At 38.6% G+C, this 19524-nt stretch overlaps 1 protein-coding gene across 1 annotated transcript; it reads right to left on the bottom strand.

The window, feature by feature from the left end:
• Window positions 1–272: 272 nt before the first annotated feature.
• On the bottom strand, window positions 273–18743 carry LOC128687223 (uncharacterized). Its single transcript, XM_053774550.2, has one exon. It carries the CDS (start codon window positions 18298–18300, stop codon window positions 16462–16464), a length of 1839 nt encoding a protein of 612 aa, XP_053630525.2. The 5' UTR covers window positions 18301–18743; the 3' UTR covers window positions 273–16461.
• Window positions 18744–19524: the final 781 nt, after the last annotated feature.

Raw genomic sequence — 19524 nt, 5'->3', positions numbered from 1 at the left:
GGATAGGGGAGGGGAGAATGGGGGGTAATTAGGTTCGGTCTGAGGAAGAAGACCGACAGGGCTAATTCCTCAGACCAAGAGCCTCTTCACCACGCCAAGGAGCCCCCCTTGAAGAGGTAGTATTTGGAAGGTTGTTGATATACGAGGAAAAGTAGCTGAAGCATGGGAAATATCTTGTTAAAACAAAATTTTTGTATATAAAACTTAAGATGCAAGTGATTTAACATTAAGAGTGCTATGTAATAATTGAGGGAAACATTGAAACCAGCAGCAATACCAAAGATATTTTATTGAATGCCTTACAAAGGCGGCCAAGAGAACATGGACTGGTTCATACACAATAGAAAATAAGGAAAAAGTCCTTACAACTCTGCTTCTATGTACACCTTAGTTTAGCCAACTAAGAAACATTTTGTTAAAGAATGACATCTTTAAAGTATAATAGTATTTTATGTACATCAGACACGGTAGTGGCAGCTGACAGATGCCAACCAAGTCATCGGAAGAGCTTCCTAAATTTCCTTAATTGTGGCACATAAATACCTCTACAGTTTAGGGTCATTCTCCCTAAGCGCACAATAGAATCTACACCTTTAACTTGGCGCGCTCAAAGCGTGAAGACAGTACGTATGTTCAAAGATCCATGTATATATTTTTAATATTTACAAGGATACTAGAATGAATCCACATTCATCCATTTGTAGTATCCTTAACCCGCCCCTTCCCCCAAGTAAACACAGACTCACATACAATGATTCCCTCATTTAAGAACACGAGGAAAGTAATCTTTGTTCACAGAGAGAAATATAAACATAATGCACAGTTGATATTCACTCTGACAGTTGTTTATCACAACTTAGAGTTCACATAATATAAATTTGTTCACTTTAAACCCCATGAATGTAAACATTAACAAAAAGTACAGTAATCTACTGAAAGACAAATACATCCTTTAAAAGCTATTTTAACTGAAATTTAGAGCCATGATGAGTATTTCTCACTAAAAACATTTGCTTCTCCTAACTCCTTTATAGCCTGCACTGCACCCAACTTGTGCTATACTCAACCTTATAAAAGTAATAAAATACACAATCCAGCTCCACATTAAATTCTCAACTGGAATACAGTAATAAATACACACAAGAAAAGTTTTTAAAGTTTCTTAATTTGCAGTTAGTTCTATACTGCACTTCACATTCATCTTTTGATATATCCAGTATATAAACTGACATATAAAGTTACGTACAGTATGTAACCGTGAGACGGTTGTGAGGGAAGTTCTATCCTCACAGGCTGGCAAGAGATAATTTTAGCACATTTACCAAACACTGGTATTAGTCACAATATGAAAATGATCAAAACATTAAAATCCCTGAACATGCACCAACAAAAAAAATTAGTATCCATGGACATTAAGCAACAAAACTCAACAGATTTCAAATTCAAGATGTCACTAAGCTTCAAGTCTAACCTAATGCCTTATTTCAGTCCAGTTGGATATTAGTTGGGATGAGATTGTAATTTTCTTTTGTTAGATATTTTGATTCCTGGTTTTTACAATATACCTAATTTTAACAATGAACATACATTAGCAATTTATAATTTTATCTGCAGAAATGATTTGCATTCCACTCATGCTGACATCTTGACAACTTCAAACTCTCTCCACTGTGTCCTCCAGCCAGAGCTCTTGTGGGGAAATATGGTGAAAACCTTACAAAACCCTCAATATCTGGGTCTTTATTACACAATACCATAGAATGGCAGGTATTGACAAATATGGTAGACACTTGGCACCAGGCAAAATATTACTGTTTCATGACTCAAAGAACCTTTACCCAAAGTAAACCAGTCCACAATGCTTCACTGTCTTTCTACCATGAATTTATACCAAAAAAAAGTTTAACCAATTTCTACCGTAATGAGCTACGTTACTTACCAATAAATAGCAACTATTAATCCCACATAATGATGCTGTATTGCCAAACACGAAAGTCACGTTACTGCCTTGTGAAGTTTGTTACAAACTTCCTATACAATTCCAGTGGAATGTACAAGGTTGAAATGGCAATATCAAATTTTGGCATTTTTATATACAGTGGACCCCCACTTAATGATCACCTCCCAATGCGACTAATTATGTAAGTGTATTTATGTAAGTGCATTTGTACGTGTATGTTTGGGGGTCTGAAATGGACTAATGTACTTCACAATATTCCTTATGGGAACAAATTCGGTCAGTACTGGCACCTGAACATACTTCTGGAATGAAAAAATATCGTTAACCGGGGGTCTACTGTATTGAACAAGGGTCAACTTAGGAAAGGTTACAGCTTTCTTGGACTAAAGATAGACTGTCTTAAAATATACTTTATGTCAACACTAAGTGAAATATCAAAACACGATTCAATCAAAATGACTTGGCAACTTGCTACCAAATTCGATGACATAAAATCAACAGGAGCCAGGAAAAATAAACCTCCATTCTTGAGGACATCCACAAGCACACTGGAAGCAAGTGTACACCATGACCCCAAGACAAATTTCTTCAGCTGAAGTCCAGTGAGTAATTTACCCTTAATTCACCAAAAAAGCCAAGCGACGTGGCTAGTGTCCACTGGGTTTCTTCAGTCCTTGGCCGTAGGCTGCAACCAGCAACAGTCAACTTACACCCAGATACTAATTTACTAAGTAAACAGGGGCAGCAAGTTTAAGGAAACTTGCCCAATTCATCTCCACTCGCCCAGGACTGAACCTGCATCCTTTGGCTGAGCTGAACAAAATGTGTTCACAATGCAATCAGTTATTGCTTATATTTATCATTCTTAAGAGATTCCTACTGAGAACACAGTACTATGAAAAATGTATTTCAATGTTCAAGCATAAAGAAAATCTAAATTGAAAGTTCAAACTTGAATGAACATTAAAAACAATTTCTCAAACACAGGCAGGAGCCAAATCTTGACCCCTAAAACACAAATAGGGGCATACACATGCAATTCACACACAAAAAAAAAGCAGTAATCTTGAAGGATGTAATACTGTTCTTATATTTGCTCATACGAAGTAATACAGCAATACAAAACTATTTCATGGCCGACACTTGTAACTGGTTAAAAAAAAAAAAAAATTATCGCCCACGAATACAAAGGCTGCCATAGCATGTACCACACTACACATGACCTGATAAGCTAAACCCAAAATGCCAATCCAGAAGATAACTGCATGTCACTGCCTTATTTTAGTTGTGACAAATATTTGTAATTTTTGTTCAGGAGAAAGTCACTGACAGGTCTTGAACAGGAGCTGCTTGCACGCACATCAAACATTATTATTCATACCAAACAAATGTTGAGTCTTGTAATACTCATTAGGAAAAAAAATATTTTAGAATGTTCTTGGGCATTGATATTTATGGATTAACATGGTAATACATGCTTAACAATTCACAGAGGCGAAATACTATTTGCAAACATTATCTGTTACTCTCCAGCAGGATCTGAACCTATGTGCACTGCATCAAAGTACTCAATATTTTATCCACACAGGCCAATCCTGGGATCTGGTTGTGTGGATAAAGTACTGTGTACTTTGCTACAGTGTACACAGGTTAGAATCCTGCTGTGGACTGACCTGACTTATGGTAATACATGTTGATTCAGTAACCCATATAACAAGTCAATTTACTCCTACTCAACATATCTCGGGGTCAATCAAAATTTTGTTCCACAGTATTATTTACATTAATGTGTATTTTGTTACAGAATGACTTTTATAATTACATCAACGATGAAATTACACACTGCTTGTCTGGCAAAAAATGATTGTTGCTTTATGAAAAGAGCTCATCAGCTCGGTCTAAAATTCACTATACACGTACGTCCAAAAGTAATTATGTACTATAATACATTACAGAACTCTTCCTAACTGAATAATTATCATTATATTCATGGGAGAGCACTAAGCCTACAAGAGCCATACAGCACCTGGGGAATGGAAGGTAACTGAGTTTGATCCAAGGAAAAGGGAAGCTGTAACTCCTCAGATCAAGAGCACGCCACTAGCACCAAGGCACCCCAAAATAACATAGTAAATTACTTCTGATAATATCAAGAACAGGAGTTGGAGAAATATATTGAGCAGGGAAACTTCTAAAGAACTATATAATCCAGTACTCTTCAGCCATCTAACATTTTTAATAAAGGGTAGCCAGTAAACATGCAATTATTGAACATTTTAACTAAATGATAAAATTATTTAATATTTATACTGAAGAAACAACCTGGTTGATCAGGCCCTGATCCACTGTGAGGCCCAGTCACAGACAGGGCTGTGGGAGCATTGACCCTTCAAAACCCTTTCCAGGTAAGGAGAAGCCTTTGAAAAAAAAATCAACAATCCATCATTTTTCAAGTTAAGCGACTTTCCCCATGCCCAACTCTATTCTGGTCATTATTTCTTATGGATGTCAATATCAACCAGATTAGATATGGTCTATGGAAATTAACCCATATCTGAAACAAAATTTAATAGTGAAAATTTACTGGAATCTTGTAGTTTCTAGTTTCACAAGACCTCAAGGAACGTCACCCGCCCCCACATGAATTTGTAGGGACAAACTTTTACTCCATTTATATTAAGAGTACTCGCAAGAAGAGTTACCAAGTACAAGTTTATGTCTTATTCATATTACAGTCCAGTATTAAAATATGAAAGGAATTTCCTAGTGTACCACAGCATGTAGGGGCTGATGTTAAACTGGTTCAATTCTTATTTGTAGCTTAATTTCAGTTTATAACATCTCCAAAGGATAATAATTTGTAGGTAAACCATACAGCAGGTTGTTGGAGGAGAATTATCCTACAACGAGTTATGTACAGGAGGGCCCCACTTTACAGCACCTTGCTTTACTAAAAGGAGTTTTGCTAATGAAGCAGTTTTCAATTACACTCATTCTTCATTTATTCAGACTTCCTATAATAAATATATTCACCACTCATTGTAAGCTAAGGACAAAAATATTTTAACCCTTTCAGGGTTTCCGATGTACTAGTACGGCTTACGCGCCAGGGTTTTTGATGTACAGGAAGGCCCCGCTTTACGGCGTTTCACTTTATGGCGTTCCGCTAATACGGACATTTCAAATTATGACCAAAACTCGCTATACAGCTCCCCCCACCTGACTTTCTAATATGGTCACCGTGCCCCACCCTGTTTGTTTACATTCTCCATGAGCTCAGTAAGCACTAAGTCTCTCCATTTTGTCTGGAAACTCCAAAATTTCAAATGTTTTTAAAAGTTATTTCATATTTTATATATACTCTGATAATTATACTTATGTATACCTGTACCTAAATAAACTTACATACTGTGCTGGCATGCAGGTACACATTAAAATTGGTAAGTGTCTTATGTCTCCAGACGTCATATTAGTAATGATAATAATAATCATCGAGTCATTTAAATGTCGTATATTACGGTAATATACACATTTTCATTAATCCATCCATGATATTTTTTTCAAAATTATATAATAAACACGATGCATAACATATAAATAAGATAAATACACCCCACAGTAGAATAAATAAACATAAATGAGATGTGGTAGCAGACGACTTGCACAAGTGACGCCATATTAGAAATGATAATAATAACAATACTCACCGAGTCTCATTAAATGTCGTATATTACGTTAAATACACATTTTCATTAATCCATCCATGATATTTTTTTTCAAAATTATATAATAAACACGATACATAACATAAAAAGATGATAAATACACCCCACAATAGAATAAATAAACAAATATAAGATGTGGGAGCCACATAACTTGTACAAGTGACGGCAAGAATAACATTTTCTCTAATCTAACATAAGAGAAAATGTGTTACTGGGGGTAACTGTAGAAAATTATTCCTTTCGTATGTATGTAAGTAAGTTTATTCAGGTATACACAAATAGTTACAGAGATTATCATACATAACATACGTGTAGAGAACCTAGGATAACCCAAAAAAGTCAGTGTGACTTATTTCCATTGCCTTCACTCAGAGCTTCATTTCTTCTCAAAATGATGTTACATGAGAATGGGAGTGTTCTTCTTTATTAATTCTACCCTATCAATGTAGAGTCAACCTGTACACAATGTAACTTGTACACAAACCAGACGTGTACACTTCGTTTGTTTACAAAACTTACGTTCGCCTGGTTTGTTTACATAACTCTGCGCCTGTCCCCTCTCATGTACTCATTCTTTCTCTCTCTCATTTATTCGTTTTATCTCATTTACTTACTCCTGACCCTAAATTAAGACTACAAATATTTTAAGGTAAGTAATGAGTGAACTGTATATACATTTTATCGCTCTGGGATGCTTAAATATCATAGAATAGTATGTGTGGGTGGGGTGGCCTGGTAAGGTAGCCTGGCTATTACCATACATACCACACGATTTCTTACAATAAATACTACTTGTCTCACCCTAGATTAAGACTATAAATATTTTAAGGTAAGTAATGAGTGCACTATGTGTGTATTGTACTTTTTTATTGTTTTTTGATGCCTGGTTCTATTGCTAACTTAATATATGTTAGTGTAAACTTGTTATCTAGTGTTTGTATGCATTTATAAGTGGAAAAAAAAGGGTGTTCCACTTTACGGCGGTTTCTGCTTTACGGCGGTAGCCTGGAACCTAACCTGCCGTATAAGTGGGGCCCTCCTGTACTAGTACACATAAATTCTAGCGCCCTCAAATCTAGCAAGAGAAAGCTGGTAGGCCTACATATGAAAGAATGGGTCTATGTGGTCAGTGTGTGCAGTATAAAAAAAATCCAGCAGCACACAGTGCGTAATGAGAAAAAAAAACTTCGACCGTGTTTTTGGTTTAAAACAGCGACTTTACACTGTACAGTGGACCCCTGGTTAACGATATTTTTTCATTCCAGAAGTATGTTCAGGTGCCAGTACTGACAGAATTTGTTCCCATAAGGAATATTGTGAAGTAGATTAGTCCATTTCAGAGCCCAAACATACACGTACAAACGCACTTACATAAATACACTTACATAATTGGTCGCATTGGGAGGTGATCGTTAAGCGGGGGTCCACTGTATTTTTGTATGGTATTTATGGTTGTATTCTAGTTTTCCTGGTCTTATTTTATAGAATGGAAGACATATTACAGAAATTGAGACAATTTTGATTGGTTTCACAATGAAAAGTACCTTGAAATTGAGCTCAAAGTAGCAGAAATGTTCAATTTTTGCCTAAGTTCAAAAGTAAACAAATCATGCCAAGTGTCCAATACACATCAACTGGTGAATGTAATATTCTTTCACAAGTGCGCTGATATTATTTATATCATTTCTACACTAATACAGTAGTCTGCATAACATTAAATCTTCTATTTTTTGTGAGAATAAAAATTCGAAGTGGAAAGCAAAAGAAATGTAAGAGGGGCCTGGGGACGTGACTAATGAACAGAGGAAATGTTATTTTAGTGCCAGGAATGTCTTTCTTGTTTATTCTGGACCCTATTTGGAAATTGGCATCTTTTGAAATTTGTGTGAAATTGGCAAAATTGCTAAATTCTGACCACTTTATTGGATAGTTGAAATCGGTAAATGGGTGGTTTCTTGTACTCATTCAATAGAAAAAAATGGAGCTGTAGTGAAATAGTTATGATTTTTGTCGACTAGTACACTGGAATTGGTCGAAAATAAGGCGCAAAGTGGGCAAAATAGCAGATGCGTAAACATCGTCGAGACCGCTAACTTCGCGAGAGCATAATTTCGTAAGTTTTCCATCAAATTTCATACTTTTGGTGTCATTATGATCGGGATAAGATTCTCTATTTTTTCATAAGAAAAATAATTTTTTTTTTTATTATTTGGCAACCCTGAGAACAAGTCTGGGGGAGGTCCTGTTGACCCTGAAAGGGTTAACGTAGGTATTGAATGTACTGTATATGCATTTTTATAGTCTAGCACTATTGCTCACTTAACCCCTTGACTGTTGCAACCCCAAATCCTGAGGTGTCTCCTGGTGTCGAAATTTTTTTTATGAAACGATAGAGAACCTTTTGCCAATTGTAATGACACGAAAAGAACAAAATTTGATGGAAAACCGACGGAATTACGCTCTCATGAAGTTAGCGACCTAGGAGATATTTACGAATCGGCGATTTTGCCCACTTTGAGCCCTATTTTCAACTAATTCCATTGTTCCAGTTGACCAAACTCATAGCTATTTCTTTAGAACTCCATTTTTTCTATCGGCCGAGTACAAGAAACCGCCCATTTACCGATTTCAACTACCCAATAATGTGGTCAGAAATTTGCAATTTGGCCAATTTCACAAAAATTAAAAAATATGAGTTTCGAAATAGGGCCCAGAATGAACAATGCAGACATTCCTGGCTCTAAAATAACATTTTCTTTGTTCATCAGTCATATCTCCCGGCCCCTCTGATATTACTCTTGCTTTCTATTTTGAATTTTTATTCAAACAAAAAACAGAAGATTTACTGTTATGCAGACTACTGCAATATTGTAATAATTGTATAAATAATGTCAACCCATTCATGACTGCATATTAGAATGGCTAGTTGGACATTTATTGGAAAATGACATCATTTGTTTACTTTTGAACATGGGCAAAAATCAAACATTTTCCCTAATTTGAGCTCCATTTCAAGGTTCTTTTCATAGTAAAACCAATCAAAATCACCTCTATTTCTATAATGTTTTCCATTCTATCAAATGAGACCAAGAAAATTAGAATACAGCCATAAATACTATACGAAAATAGACCACAAAGTCGGCATTTTAATTAAAAAAAAAAAAAAAACACCGGTCGGAGTTTTTTTTGTCATTATGCACTGCGTGCTGCAGGATTTTTTTTATATGGTGCACACTGACCACACAGACGCATTCTCTCAAGTGGGCCTACCAGCTTTATCCTGCTTGATTTGAAGCCGCTAGAATTTATGAGTATATATACGTCCAAAACGGTGGCTCGTAAGACGCATATATACGACCAAAACAGTCAGAGTTAATATATGATATTGTAAAAATGTTATCAGGCTTTTATATGCATTTGAAAGTGGAAAATAAAAAAGCTATGATTCACTTTACCTCAGTAGCCTAGAACCTAACCTGCTGTATAAGCAAGTCCTGCCTGCATTTGCTCTGTCTCAGACAAAATTGTTGGCTCAAGTATACCTGGAAGGGGTTTCGGGGGTCAATGCCCCTGTGGCTCGGTCTGAGAGCAGGCCTTGTGGTGGATCAGGGTCTGATCAACCAGGCTGTTACTGCTGGCTGCCAACTGATGTACGAACCACAGCCCGGCTGGTCGGGTACTGGCTTTAGGTGCCTGCCCAGTGCTTTCTTGAAGACAGCTAGGGGTTTATTATTAATCCCCCTTACATATGCTGGGAGGCAGTTGAACAGTCTTGGGTCCCTGACAATGTGCTCTCAGTGTACTCATAGACATGCCTTTGAAAACTAGTGGTTTTCAGCACAGGAAGGATGCTGAGAAATTTGAACACTTACTCTTAGCAATATGAGGCAAATATGAACACAGGATATAAAGTAGCACTAAAACATTCATTAACGAGTGCAGGAGGCATCATTCTTTTTCTTAAAGATAAAATATAATTCAGTGTGTGTTATCAAAGGCAAAGCAATCGACAGCACAGACCAATGGTGATAAAATCTTAAAATTCCAATACACTGAAGACAAAACTGACAGCTCTCACAGGGATCACATTAAAGGCTTTTCTACATTACAGTAAACCCTCTTTTAAGGTGGTATGACACTGTATGATTGTGTAAATGCAACTGAAAAAGTGATTCCAAAATTGCATAAGGAGCTAAACCACACTGTACATATTCTCCAAAAATTAAATAAAAAAAAATAGTAGTGGAGGTACAGTATACATGTCATTTGAGGCACGTGTTGTTTAACCAGCTGACTGGTTAAACAATGCATATTCTAGAGATCCCAAACACCTTGCTAGATGAAGCAAAATAGTGTTCGGCTAATAAAATAAGGAAGATTTAGGAGCAAGTCTCCTGTCAGCTGATGCCCAGGATATAGTGTTATATTATGAATGTAAAAGAGGCAGTAATATTTTGGGAAAAGTGGTGGAAGCTTGCTACTTCCTTGCTGACTCTGGCTTCACTTGAGCCAAAGACTGTCCTGCAGTCAACTAACGACTTTCTCTTTGCTATAGGCCCCTTATTCATAGAGCGTACAAAACAAAGTTATTTGGTTAACTCAAATATGTACTAGAGTGTTATAGAAATCCACAGCCTCACAGTATTGCTGAGAGTCAGAGGCAGAGGTTGTGTCAGATCTCTCCTCACCTTTGGACACAGCATTCAACATTTTAAGCATAGGCTATAGCATTACAGTGGACCCCTGACTTACGATGGCCTCAACCTACGATAAAACCGACTTACGATGCTTGTCAGCATAAAAATTTGACCCCGACCTACATTGAAAAACTTGACTTACATCATTCGTCCCGAACACAGCCATCTGGTCCGTCTGGCCTGAACGCCTCAGCTGAGCTAGTGTGACATTGTTTACAAGCCAGAGAGGACGGTTGAATGCATACATTCGATAAATTTTGTATTTTTCCAGCGTTTTTAGTGCTTGTAACTGCTAAATAAGCCACCACGGGCTTATGAGAATACCGAGAAACAAATAACCCCAGATGGTTAGCCACCCAGGATAACCCAAGAAAGTCAGTGTGTCATCGAGGACTGTAACTTATTTCCATTGGGGTCCTTAATCTTGTCCCCCAGGATGCGACCCACACCAGTTGACTAACACCCAGGTGAACAGGAAAAAATGCCTGGAACTAGTGCTCATATTGGTGAATTTAAGGCCAGCAAAGGTTGGTTTGAGAGATTTAAGAATCATAGTGGCATACAGTGTGATAAGGTTTGTTCTGGAAGAAAATGCCAAACAGGACCTACATTACTCAGGAGGAAAAGGCACTCCCAGGACACACTGTCTCATCACTACATCTTCAATAAAGGTAAGTGTCATTTATTCTTCACTTAGTACACTAGTACATGCACAATATATATTGTGCATGTATCTTTCTGTGTGTAGGAAAATGTATATTTCATGTGGTAAAATTTTTTTTTTCATACTTCTGGGTGTCTTGAATGGATTAATTTGATTTCCATTATTTCTTATGGGGAAAATTAAATCGGCTTACGATAATTTTGTCTTACGATGTGCTCTCTGGAATGGATTAATATCCTGAGTCGGGGGTCCACTGTACTTTATTAACTTTATTACTTTTTCAAATGCATTCTTCTTTAGTAGGTGTATATCTCTGGTATAAATGTGGTAAATTCTTGTATGTCTGGCACAATTTAGCTAGGAAATGTGGCCATTAATTTTATAATGCTGACATGTTGAGGGGCTCGGCTAATGTTGCCTCCCATATTTTTGTATACTTTTATTTGCTTTGACTTTATCAAATGCATTAAACTTTGGTATACATTTGCTTAGTATAGATGTGTTAAGGTCCTACATGCTTCATACAGTTTGGCGAGGAAAATGTTAACATGCACAGTGAGAGTCGGATAGTAAACCCTTCCCACACTCTTCAAAGGTTTCAAGTAATGATTAACATTCCATATGGTAAGATATTCTGCAAATAAGAGGGACTGAACACCTCAAAGCTACATCTTTGAGGGTGACGGACTGATTACATCGAATGTACATCTCTACTACTTTTATTGGGTTCTCTGTACTTGACTGAAGAAGCCTACTGTATAGGCAAAACGTTTTGAAATAAACTTACCTAACTGTTGCATGTGTCTTAACAAGATATGTATTCTGTAAAAAATTTTACTTACTAGAATACAGCCTCTCCTCACTTAGTGACGTACAGTGGTACCCTGAGTTTCGTACAGCTCCCAACTCGAACAATTATGTAAGTGTATTAATTAATGTAAGTGCTTTTGTCGTCTGAAACAGACTAATCTAATTTACACTATTCCTTATGGGAACAAATTCGTTCGGTAATGGCACTTTAACAGCCTTCTGGAACAAATTACCAATGACTCGGACTTACGATGGGCTCTCTGACCAGTATGCATACCTAAATAATGTATATTGGAGCTGATTTCCTCTGGTATTCCTCTCTATACAGTACACTACTGTATAAACATTTAAAAATATACCAGAAATGTTATAAACGGTGCAAAGCTGGCATTAAAACAATATCAAGGATGGCCGACACACACCCACTACCATTATTATGTGCTCCTCACTTAGCGACAAATTTGTTTACCGATGTGGACTTAGGAATGGAACTTCGTCGTTAAGTGAAGAAAGGTTGTATTAAAAAAAAAAGTTGCTTGTAAAAACTTAATTGTCTGCCACAACATTATCATCTCCCTAAGTTCTACACTTCACACATTAATTTTCATGGGTTGCTGATTGACACGTATGTATTCCACACTGGAAAATTACAGTGGAGACTGTGCTCACCAGGAGGCCCGGTCATGGACCGGGCCGTGGGGGCGTTGATCCCCGGAATGCCCTCCATGTTGACCAGGAACACTAGTTACAGTGACTTATTAGTGATCACAGTTCCGTATGTTATGAGAGGGTTTACTGCATGTTCACAAAAATTAATATTTTCACATGAATATCAAATGACTTATAAAATTGTATTGACACGATTGCAAACAAATCATACCATGGATGGAACTTGAACCCGCAGTAGAGTCTTAAAACTCCTGATCGTTGTGTTAGCCACTGGGCCAGCTGGCCCAGTGGCTAACACGTCGGTCTGGGGTTATACGACTCTCTACTGCAGGTTCAAGCCCCGTCTATGGTATGGTTTAATAACAAATCCATTATACCCGTGTTACAGAGTACACACAGAAAATTATTTCTTGTAAATAACAGGGCACATTTAACACAGGTTTAAATATTTTTTTTTATGGTAATACATACTTATAGACTGACTTGTTTGGTAAAATTACAAGAGAACATTTAAACTGGATTCCTGGATTAGCACTGAAGGAAAAATGTGTCACCACAGTTTTTGGGAAATCAACATTTACTAGACTTTGATTTGATCATCTGAGCATCTCTTCTGAGCTTTGCACAATTAAAGAAAAAATGAGAATGGTTAAATAAGGGCAAGGCTTAAAATTCCTTAAATTATACTTTTCTGTTTAGGTTATATTTCTATATAAAAAAATTGTTAGCTGAGTAAAATATTTTGTAAAACTCTACAGAAATTAATGCCAACTCCTCAGATGGTCAATATTATAATAAAGCTTCCTTAGTAAAGAAATGTTAAAGGTGTTCATACCCAAAAGTGAATCTGCAGTTTATTTATTTGCTCCCAGCAAATAAATAAACTGCCCAGTGATCTCTGATCTTTGTTGTACATTTGTTCAAATGTTGGACTTTAAGCACCTTGTTTGTGAACACTGGTAGATCTGTCTTAAAACATTAGTGTCTTACCTTCTCTCACACTAGCTGCTTCTTTAATGTGCTGATGCAATAAAAATTATCACTACAATTGTGGTATTATTTACGATTTCAATTTCTGTAGCCTGTCCTACATTATTTAGCACACATTTTGCTAATTTGGCTTTAATAAGTTTGAAAGGTTTGTATTGCACCTTGAATGATCCTGTGTGGCAGAAAATATTAGCAACTTCAGTCTCACTCTTAAAAATATAATGAACTAATGAGGGACAGCTAGGGGCTAGTAATGGCAATTGTGGTAGATACAGAAAAGATTGTTTTACTGTGAAAGACAATAACAGACAATCCTGTTAATACTCGACTTTGCCCAATACCAATATTTCAGGTGCCCTTCCAGTCATCAGTACCACTTTCTGGACTTTTTTTTTTTTTTTTTGTAAGGGTTGTGTTGTGTGTGTATAATGCAAATTTTTTTTGTGTACACCATGCATGATGTGTTTTGTGTACATGTTAGTGCACATTTTGTCTGTTTTGTGCACAGGCATTGTGGACATGTATGTGCAAGCAAGCAAGCGCATGTGTGTGTTTTCCTTTGAACCTTGTCGCTGTTCTTCACATAGATCTATGACAAGAGGACAGTGTCGCCTAAGGAGATCCATGTCCTAATCACAGAACCTTTAAATATGCTGTGATTGGTACAGTTTGGCCTAGAATGAGATATAAATTGGTCAGTGCAGTGGGTGTACACATTATAAATATAGATACTGCCCCATGCAGTGCATGATAGGTACAAATAATCTCTGACCTTGTATTTGGGTTAAAATAGTAACTTGAGGCATTTTCTAGGTGGTTTTAATAGTTCTACTGGCCATTTCTTTATGTCAATTAATATATCAGAAAGAATACCAGTAAAATAGAGATGATTTTGGTTAATTTCAGACCAGAAGTGGTCTGAAATAGGCATTGAAGAGGCTGAAATATTAGATTCCTGGAAATTTTATTTAAGAGTATGGCCCACCTTGTCTGTTTTATGGATCTTTATTAGGTCTGTTTCAATTATTTGCATAGCCTAAACCATGATAATTTTTATATAGATTTATTTGCTGAAAAATGGGGGTGAAATTGTTGTGACGATGTATTCAAACTAGAGGGCAAATGTTGCATAAAAGAGGCCTGGGGATGTGAACTGAGGATAACTTGCTTTAGTGGCTTTAATTTTTGACTGCTTGAAGGTGTAAAATTAGCAAAAATTGCAGATTTTTGGGTGTTTATATGGTATATAGTTCTGATAGATGAACGAGCACAGTTTCTTGTGCTCAGGCAATAGAACAGAAGACCTAACAGCAAAATTGCCAGGAAATGAGTCAGTTTGGATATGGTGTAATTGCCAGACTGCTGATGCAAGTTACAATTACACCATATCCAAACTGCTGATCAACAGGATATTGCCCATTTCAAAGACTGCTGTAAGGTGATGCTAATAAGGGCTTCTCAAGCCCAACCCATCTCACCACAGCTGTACTACTACCACCACCCTCTCACAGGTTGGCACCTGACTCTTGCCACTATAAATACTTGTCTCAGTATTAGGATTGAAGAAGCCACTTGTGAAACGTTGTCTTTAATAAATGTACTGAACCGTACAGTGCACAAAGTGTCTTTTCCCCATATTATCAGTATTGCCACAACATTTACTTTTATAACGCTCTATTTGTAAAGAAATTTCCCAGTCTCTCTAGCTTCACTTTCTTAACCTTCATTCTCTATTCTTTCAAAACCTTATATAACTTAATACGTTGTTTTTGTTGTTGTATCTCTTCTTTTCCTGTTATCAGCCACTGTCAGTGTTTTAACCGTCCATTAATTTTTCTTTAGCTCTGGGATACAATTTATAGTTTTTAATGACTTTATATCTGATCCACCTGTGGACATTATACAGCAGCTGCATACATAAATTTTGGTCTAATATACATAGGAAATAGCTTTTTTTTCATAATTTCTCAAATACATTTTCCAAGCTTTTTACAGTTAGGCAGTGTGTCAAATTTCTTACAATTTATACGATCCAGCAATTTTTTTTTATTAACTTCTAAATCTCTCTCTGTAAGATACTCCCAAAATCTGGTCACAATCTACATTCTTCTCTAGATTCAAAATTCTTTACAAAGACCTAAAGTTCATTTTATGCCACAAACAATGCAATACTGTACAATACCATACTCAGTATTTTTTCCATCAATTGCCAACAAGCAATAACTCACAGAAGACAGACTGAAATAATGGTAATTTTGAAGGCAGAAACTTGTCAAGCCAAGGTGCTAGCTAGCACCATTGATCATCAACCAACACTGTGCTCTCTCTCTCTCTCTCTCTCTCTCTCTCTCAAGCACTTACCTCCATAAAACTCACATTCACTCTCTAAAAGGGGAAGGGAAGGGCTATGAGTGTGTATACATAGTACGAAGTTTTAAGCGTATCTAGGCATTCCATGGGCAGTTGAATATAAACACACTTATTTACTAACAGTATAATGATGTTCTGGAAACACTGGGTGTGTGTAGGGAAGGTCGGAGAATGGGGGCTAGAAATGGGAGGGGGGTGTTCCCCAGCACCGCCACAGCTGGGAAGAAGCCCGATGCCTGAATTACTAAATGGCTACTACCATATGAAGATGAGCAATGACCCACATAGGAAGAGAATATGTAAATCATTAACTGAGGGCACAACCCCACCTCCCTGGAAGTTAATCCCCAGACAGCCTCACTGGCTGCCCCATAATTAATCAGAAACTTGTGACCACACCAGCACTTATTATCTTACATTTGTATGAACATAGCCAGTTGTGGCTTTCATGGTTTAGTAGTTTGAAGTGGTTTGTGCCCCATTCAGTGTTGTGTGGGATTCAACTAGTATGCACCACTATAGCCCACAGTATCTTGCACATTTAGCAGCACTCTCAAATCAGTTCACAATGTGTCACTAGTGGTCGAGGCGCCGCACTCTAACCCGCTGCTTGTAGTGATACTCTTTGAGGTAGTTGTTCAGTGGCTTGGGTAAACGGAGGTTATTGATGCCGTCGTAAGTGGTGGTGGAGCAAATAACAGCACGACACAAGTGCTGTAATGGGAATGGGAACGTACGAGCAAGTGGATTAGTTAGCATGGGTTCAAAAAACATGCAGCAAGATGGGTCCTTGTAATGCTCTATCAAGCCACATACAGTATCAGAAGCAAACACACCAGGATCGTGTGAATCAAAGCTAAACTTATGGTTCCACTGTTCAATTCTTGCATGGAGGGATCGGCCATATCTCCTGAAAGAAACAGAAAAGAGGTATTCTTCTTGTGCAGAGTCCCGGAGAAGGAAAGTTCCCTCCGGACGGTTGTCAAGGAGACGCTCTGCTTCATACCGATCCATCTTGCCCCAATAGAATACACAATTAGTTATACTGAGAAGATCAGGTACAAGACAATGAATGTAATCCACTTGTGTATGTACAGTACGTTGCAAGAGTGAGCCATCCCCAGCAAGACGACCAACTTGTTGCAAGAATGTTTCCTCTGTGAGTGAGGTAGCAACAGAACGTGGCCCTGCCAGACCCAAACGAAGAGACCGCTCCAAAAGTAACTGCAGGTCAAGCATGGAATTATAGGCTAAAGGTAGAGAGGTCACTGCTGCACCTGCTTGCTGTAGCTGCAGTTGGTGCTGATGTTGCAACTGCAGATGTGTGAGAGCATGATGTGCAGGTGTGAAGCTGTGATGTGTCTGAGGAAGGCTGAGGGACCCTGAAGCAAATCCTGGAGGTGGTTCCACACCTTCTGCCATCTCCCGTGCTCTCTCCTGCCGTGCATGTTCCTCCCAGTCTTCAATTGGATAAGCTTCTGGGTTAAACCTAGATAGATCAATGACAGGAGCCCTCAGAGCTACAGCACCGCCAGGACTTGCTGCCATGCTTACTCCTACACTGGAGACTGTGGGCACATCTTGACTGGTAGGGTGTCCATGCAGGGAGTGGTGGTGGTGGTGATGAGCATGGAGATCAGGTTCTGGCCTCCTTAAGCTTGGACACATGCACGCACCACAGCCTACAGTGGAGGTTGTCTCTGGTTCTGGCTCAGACTTTGAGGGTCGTAGCCTGCAGTTTAATCTGAATGTCCAGGGAGTCTTCTTCTTCTTGGGCTGTGGTGGGATATCCCTGGTTGGTGTTTTTGTCTTGTGACGATGCCTCTTCGGGAAGGCTAAGGTACGTAGTCGACCTCCACGTGAAGGAGAGGGCCGAGCCTCCATCCCTCCCACACACTCCACTTCCAGCTGGACACGCACCCTGCATGATGAGCACCAGTGACCACACCCACTACTGTTACTACAAGTTCCACTTGTGCCACTACATCTACCACTACTTGTGGCAGTGGCACTGGTGGTGATGGGAGAGTCTGGTCTCTGCTGGTGGTAGTGGTGGTGGTGGTGGGGGAGGCTGCGAGGAGGAGTCACCACTACTGTATGAGAAGTGGGATCAGGGGCAGATGCTGTACCATAAATGGCAGCTGTTGATGACAAACCCCCACCACAGCTGCACGATGAGCCAGAACCACAACAGCCACCAGTGAGGCTGGCTACTTCCTGTGGCTGCTGATGCCTCTCCTGGTGTTCCCTGTCTAGCTGGAGTTCTCGCATTTCTCGTTGTTGCTGTTGGTACTGAACACGCTGGCGCACCTGATGGGGGCTGTGTGTGAGATCAGAAGAATCCATGGCCCAGTGCGACACTTGCTGCTGGTGAACCTGATGCTGGTGGTGATGGTAGCTGGCCCCCTGGCCCATGGCTGGCTCGGGGGGCACGGCTCTGGAGGCACGGGTCAGGGCACACCTGACCTCATGCCTGCTCCTCTCACCTGCCACCCTCACCACTTCATTTCCACACTAGTTCTCGGTCACAGATCTGGATTCTGCTTCAATATAAGGCTACTTTACACCTTTTACCACACAAGCTGAAACACTTTTTATTTTCTGTTATGCAGCCACAAAATACTCTAAGTCCTATACACTGGCACCACCCTCTCTTTCACTGAGCTTAAGATTTGCCATACCTATGATGTGGGAAGCATTATACCAACGAAGTAGAATGAGAATATTCACAATGACCATCTTTGAGGTGTTGGCATATGCAAAGTTGAAGATAATCCTCCTGCCATTCTCTGTAACTTGTGATGGACATGTTTGTCTGTCTTCCAGTTTCCTGCAAAAAGAAAAACACATGTTCAATGGTTTATGTACAGGAAGACATAATTGAATAACTGTTTACCATAGGTAAAGCCCAAAGTAACATAACCAAGGTAAACTTTCTCCTGGCTAAATAAAAACCAAAAGTGAATAAAACCTGAAAGGTATCAGGGATATATTCTTTTGCTCAATGGTTTTCTCAAATCAGCAAACAGATTAGACAAAAACCATCCCAAAACCAAGGAAAATATAGGTCAATACAGACAAAATTCCAAAAAGTTCTTATATAAAAACACTGATGATGAATTATCAAAAAGACTAAAGTTGCAAATGAATCAAAGACCAAACAGAAAGGTTTCTTTCACGTATATCAGAATAAGTTTAGGAAAAATAGAGGTGTACTTAGATGTGACTCAGACGAGGTAGCAAGGTTCTGACCAGAGCTTTGGCGAGATGGGGAAGGAAGAAGGATGGGTAAGGATGGAATGTGTGAAAGGTTAGGGGTGGGGTGGGGGGAGAGGTGGGGTTTTAAAGGTAAGTGCCCTATCCACATTGGTACAATTTGAATGTGTGTGCATACGTGTTGTGTAATTCGTGGTAAAGTTATGTTTATAGGATAGGTATACCTCCTACCCGTCAGTTGCACACCACTATATCAGGTGTATACCAGTGAGCCACTGAATTGGAAGGATGCATACTGTTTGCAATTGCCTTTGATTTTTTTTTCACAAGAGGTTGGTCGTAAGGCTGCAGCTGCAGGTGGTAGTTGCAGTTCGTTTGATGGAGATTGGTTGTTCACCTGAAGTTGGCTGGCTAAGCAGATTC

The sequence above is a fragment of the Cherax quadricarinatus genome, chromosome 62 (genome assembly GCF_038502225.1).
Source record: "Cherax quadricarinatus isolate ZL_2023a chromosome 62, ASM3850222v1, whole genome shotgun sequence".
In the NCBI taxonomy this organism is placed as follows: domain Eukaryota; kingdom Metazoa; phylum Arthropoda; class Malacostraca; order Decapoda; family Parastacidae; genus Cherax; species Cherax quadricarinatus.
Note: the sequence above shows the minus strand (reverse complement) of the source record. Positions and strands in the feature narration are given on the sequence as shown.

Bases quoted from the DNA above. Each gene is read 5' to 3' on its own strand.
- LOC128687223 (XM_053774550.2), bottom strand. From the start codon at position 18,300: ATGGGCCAGGGGGCCAGCTACCATCACCACCAGCATCAGGTTCACCAG.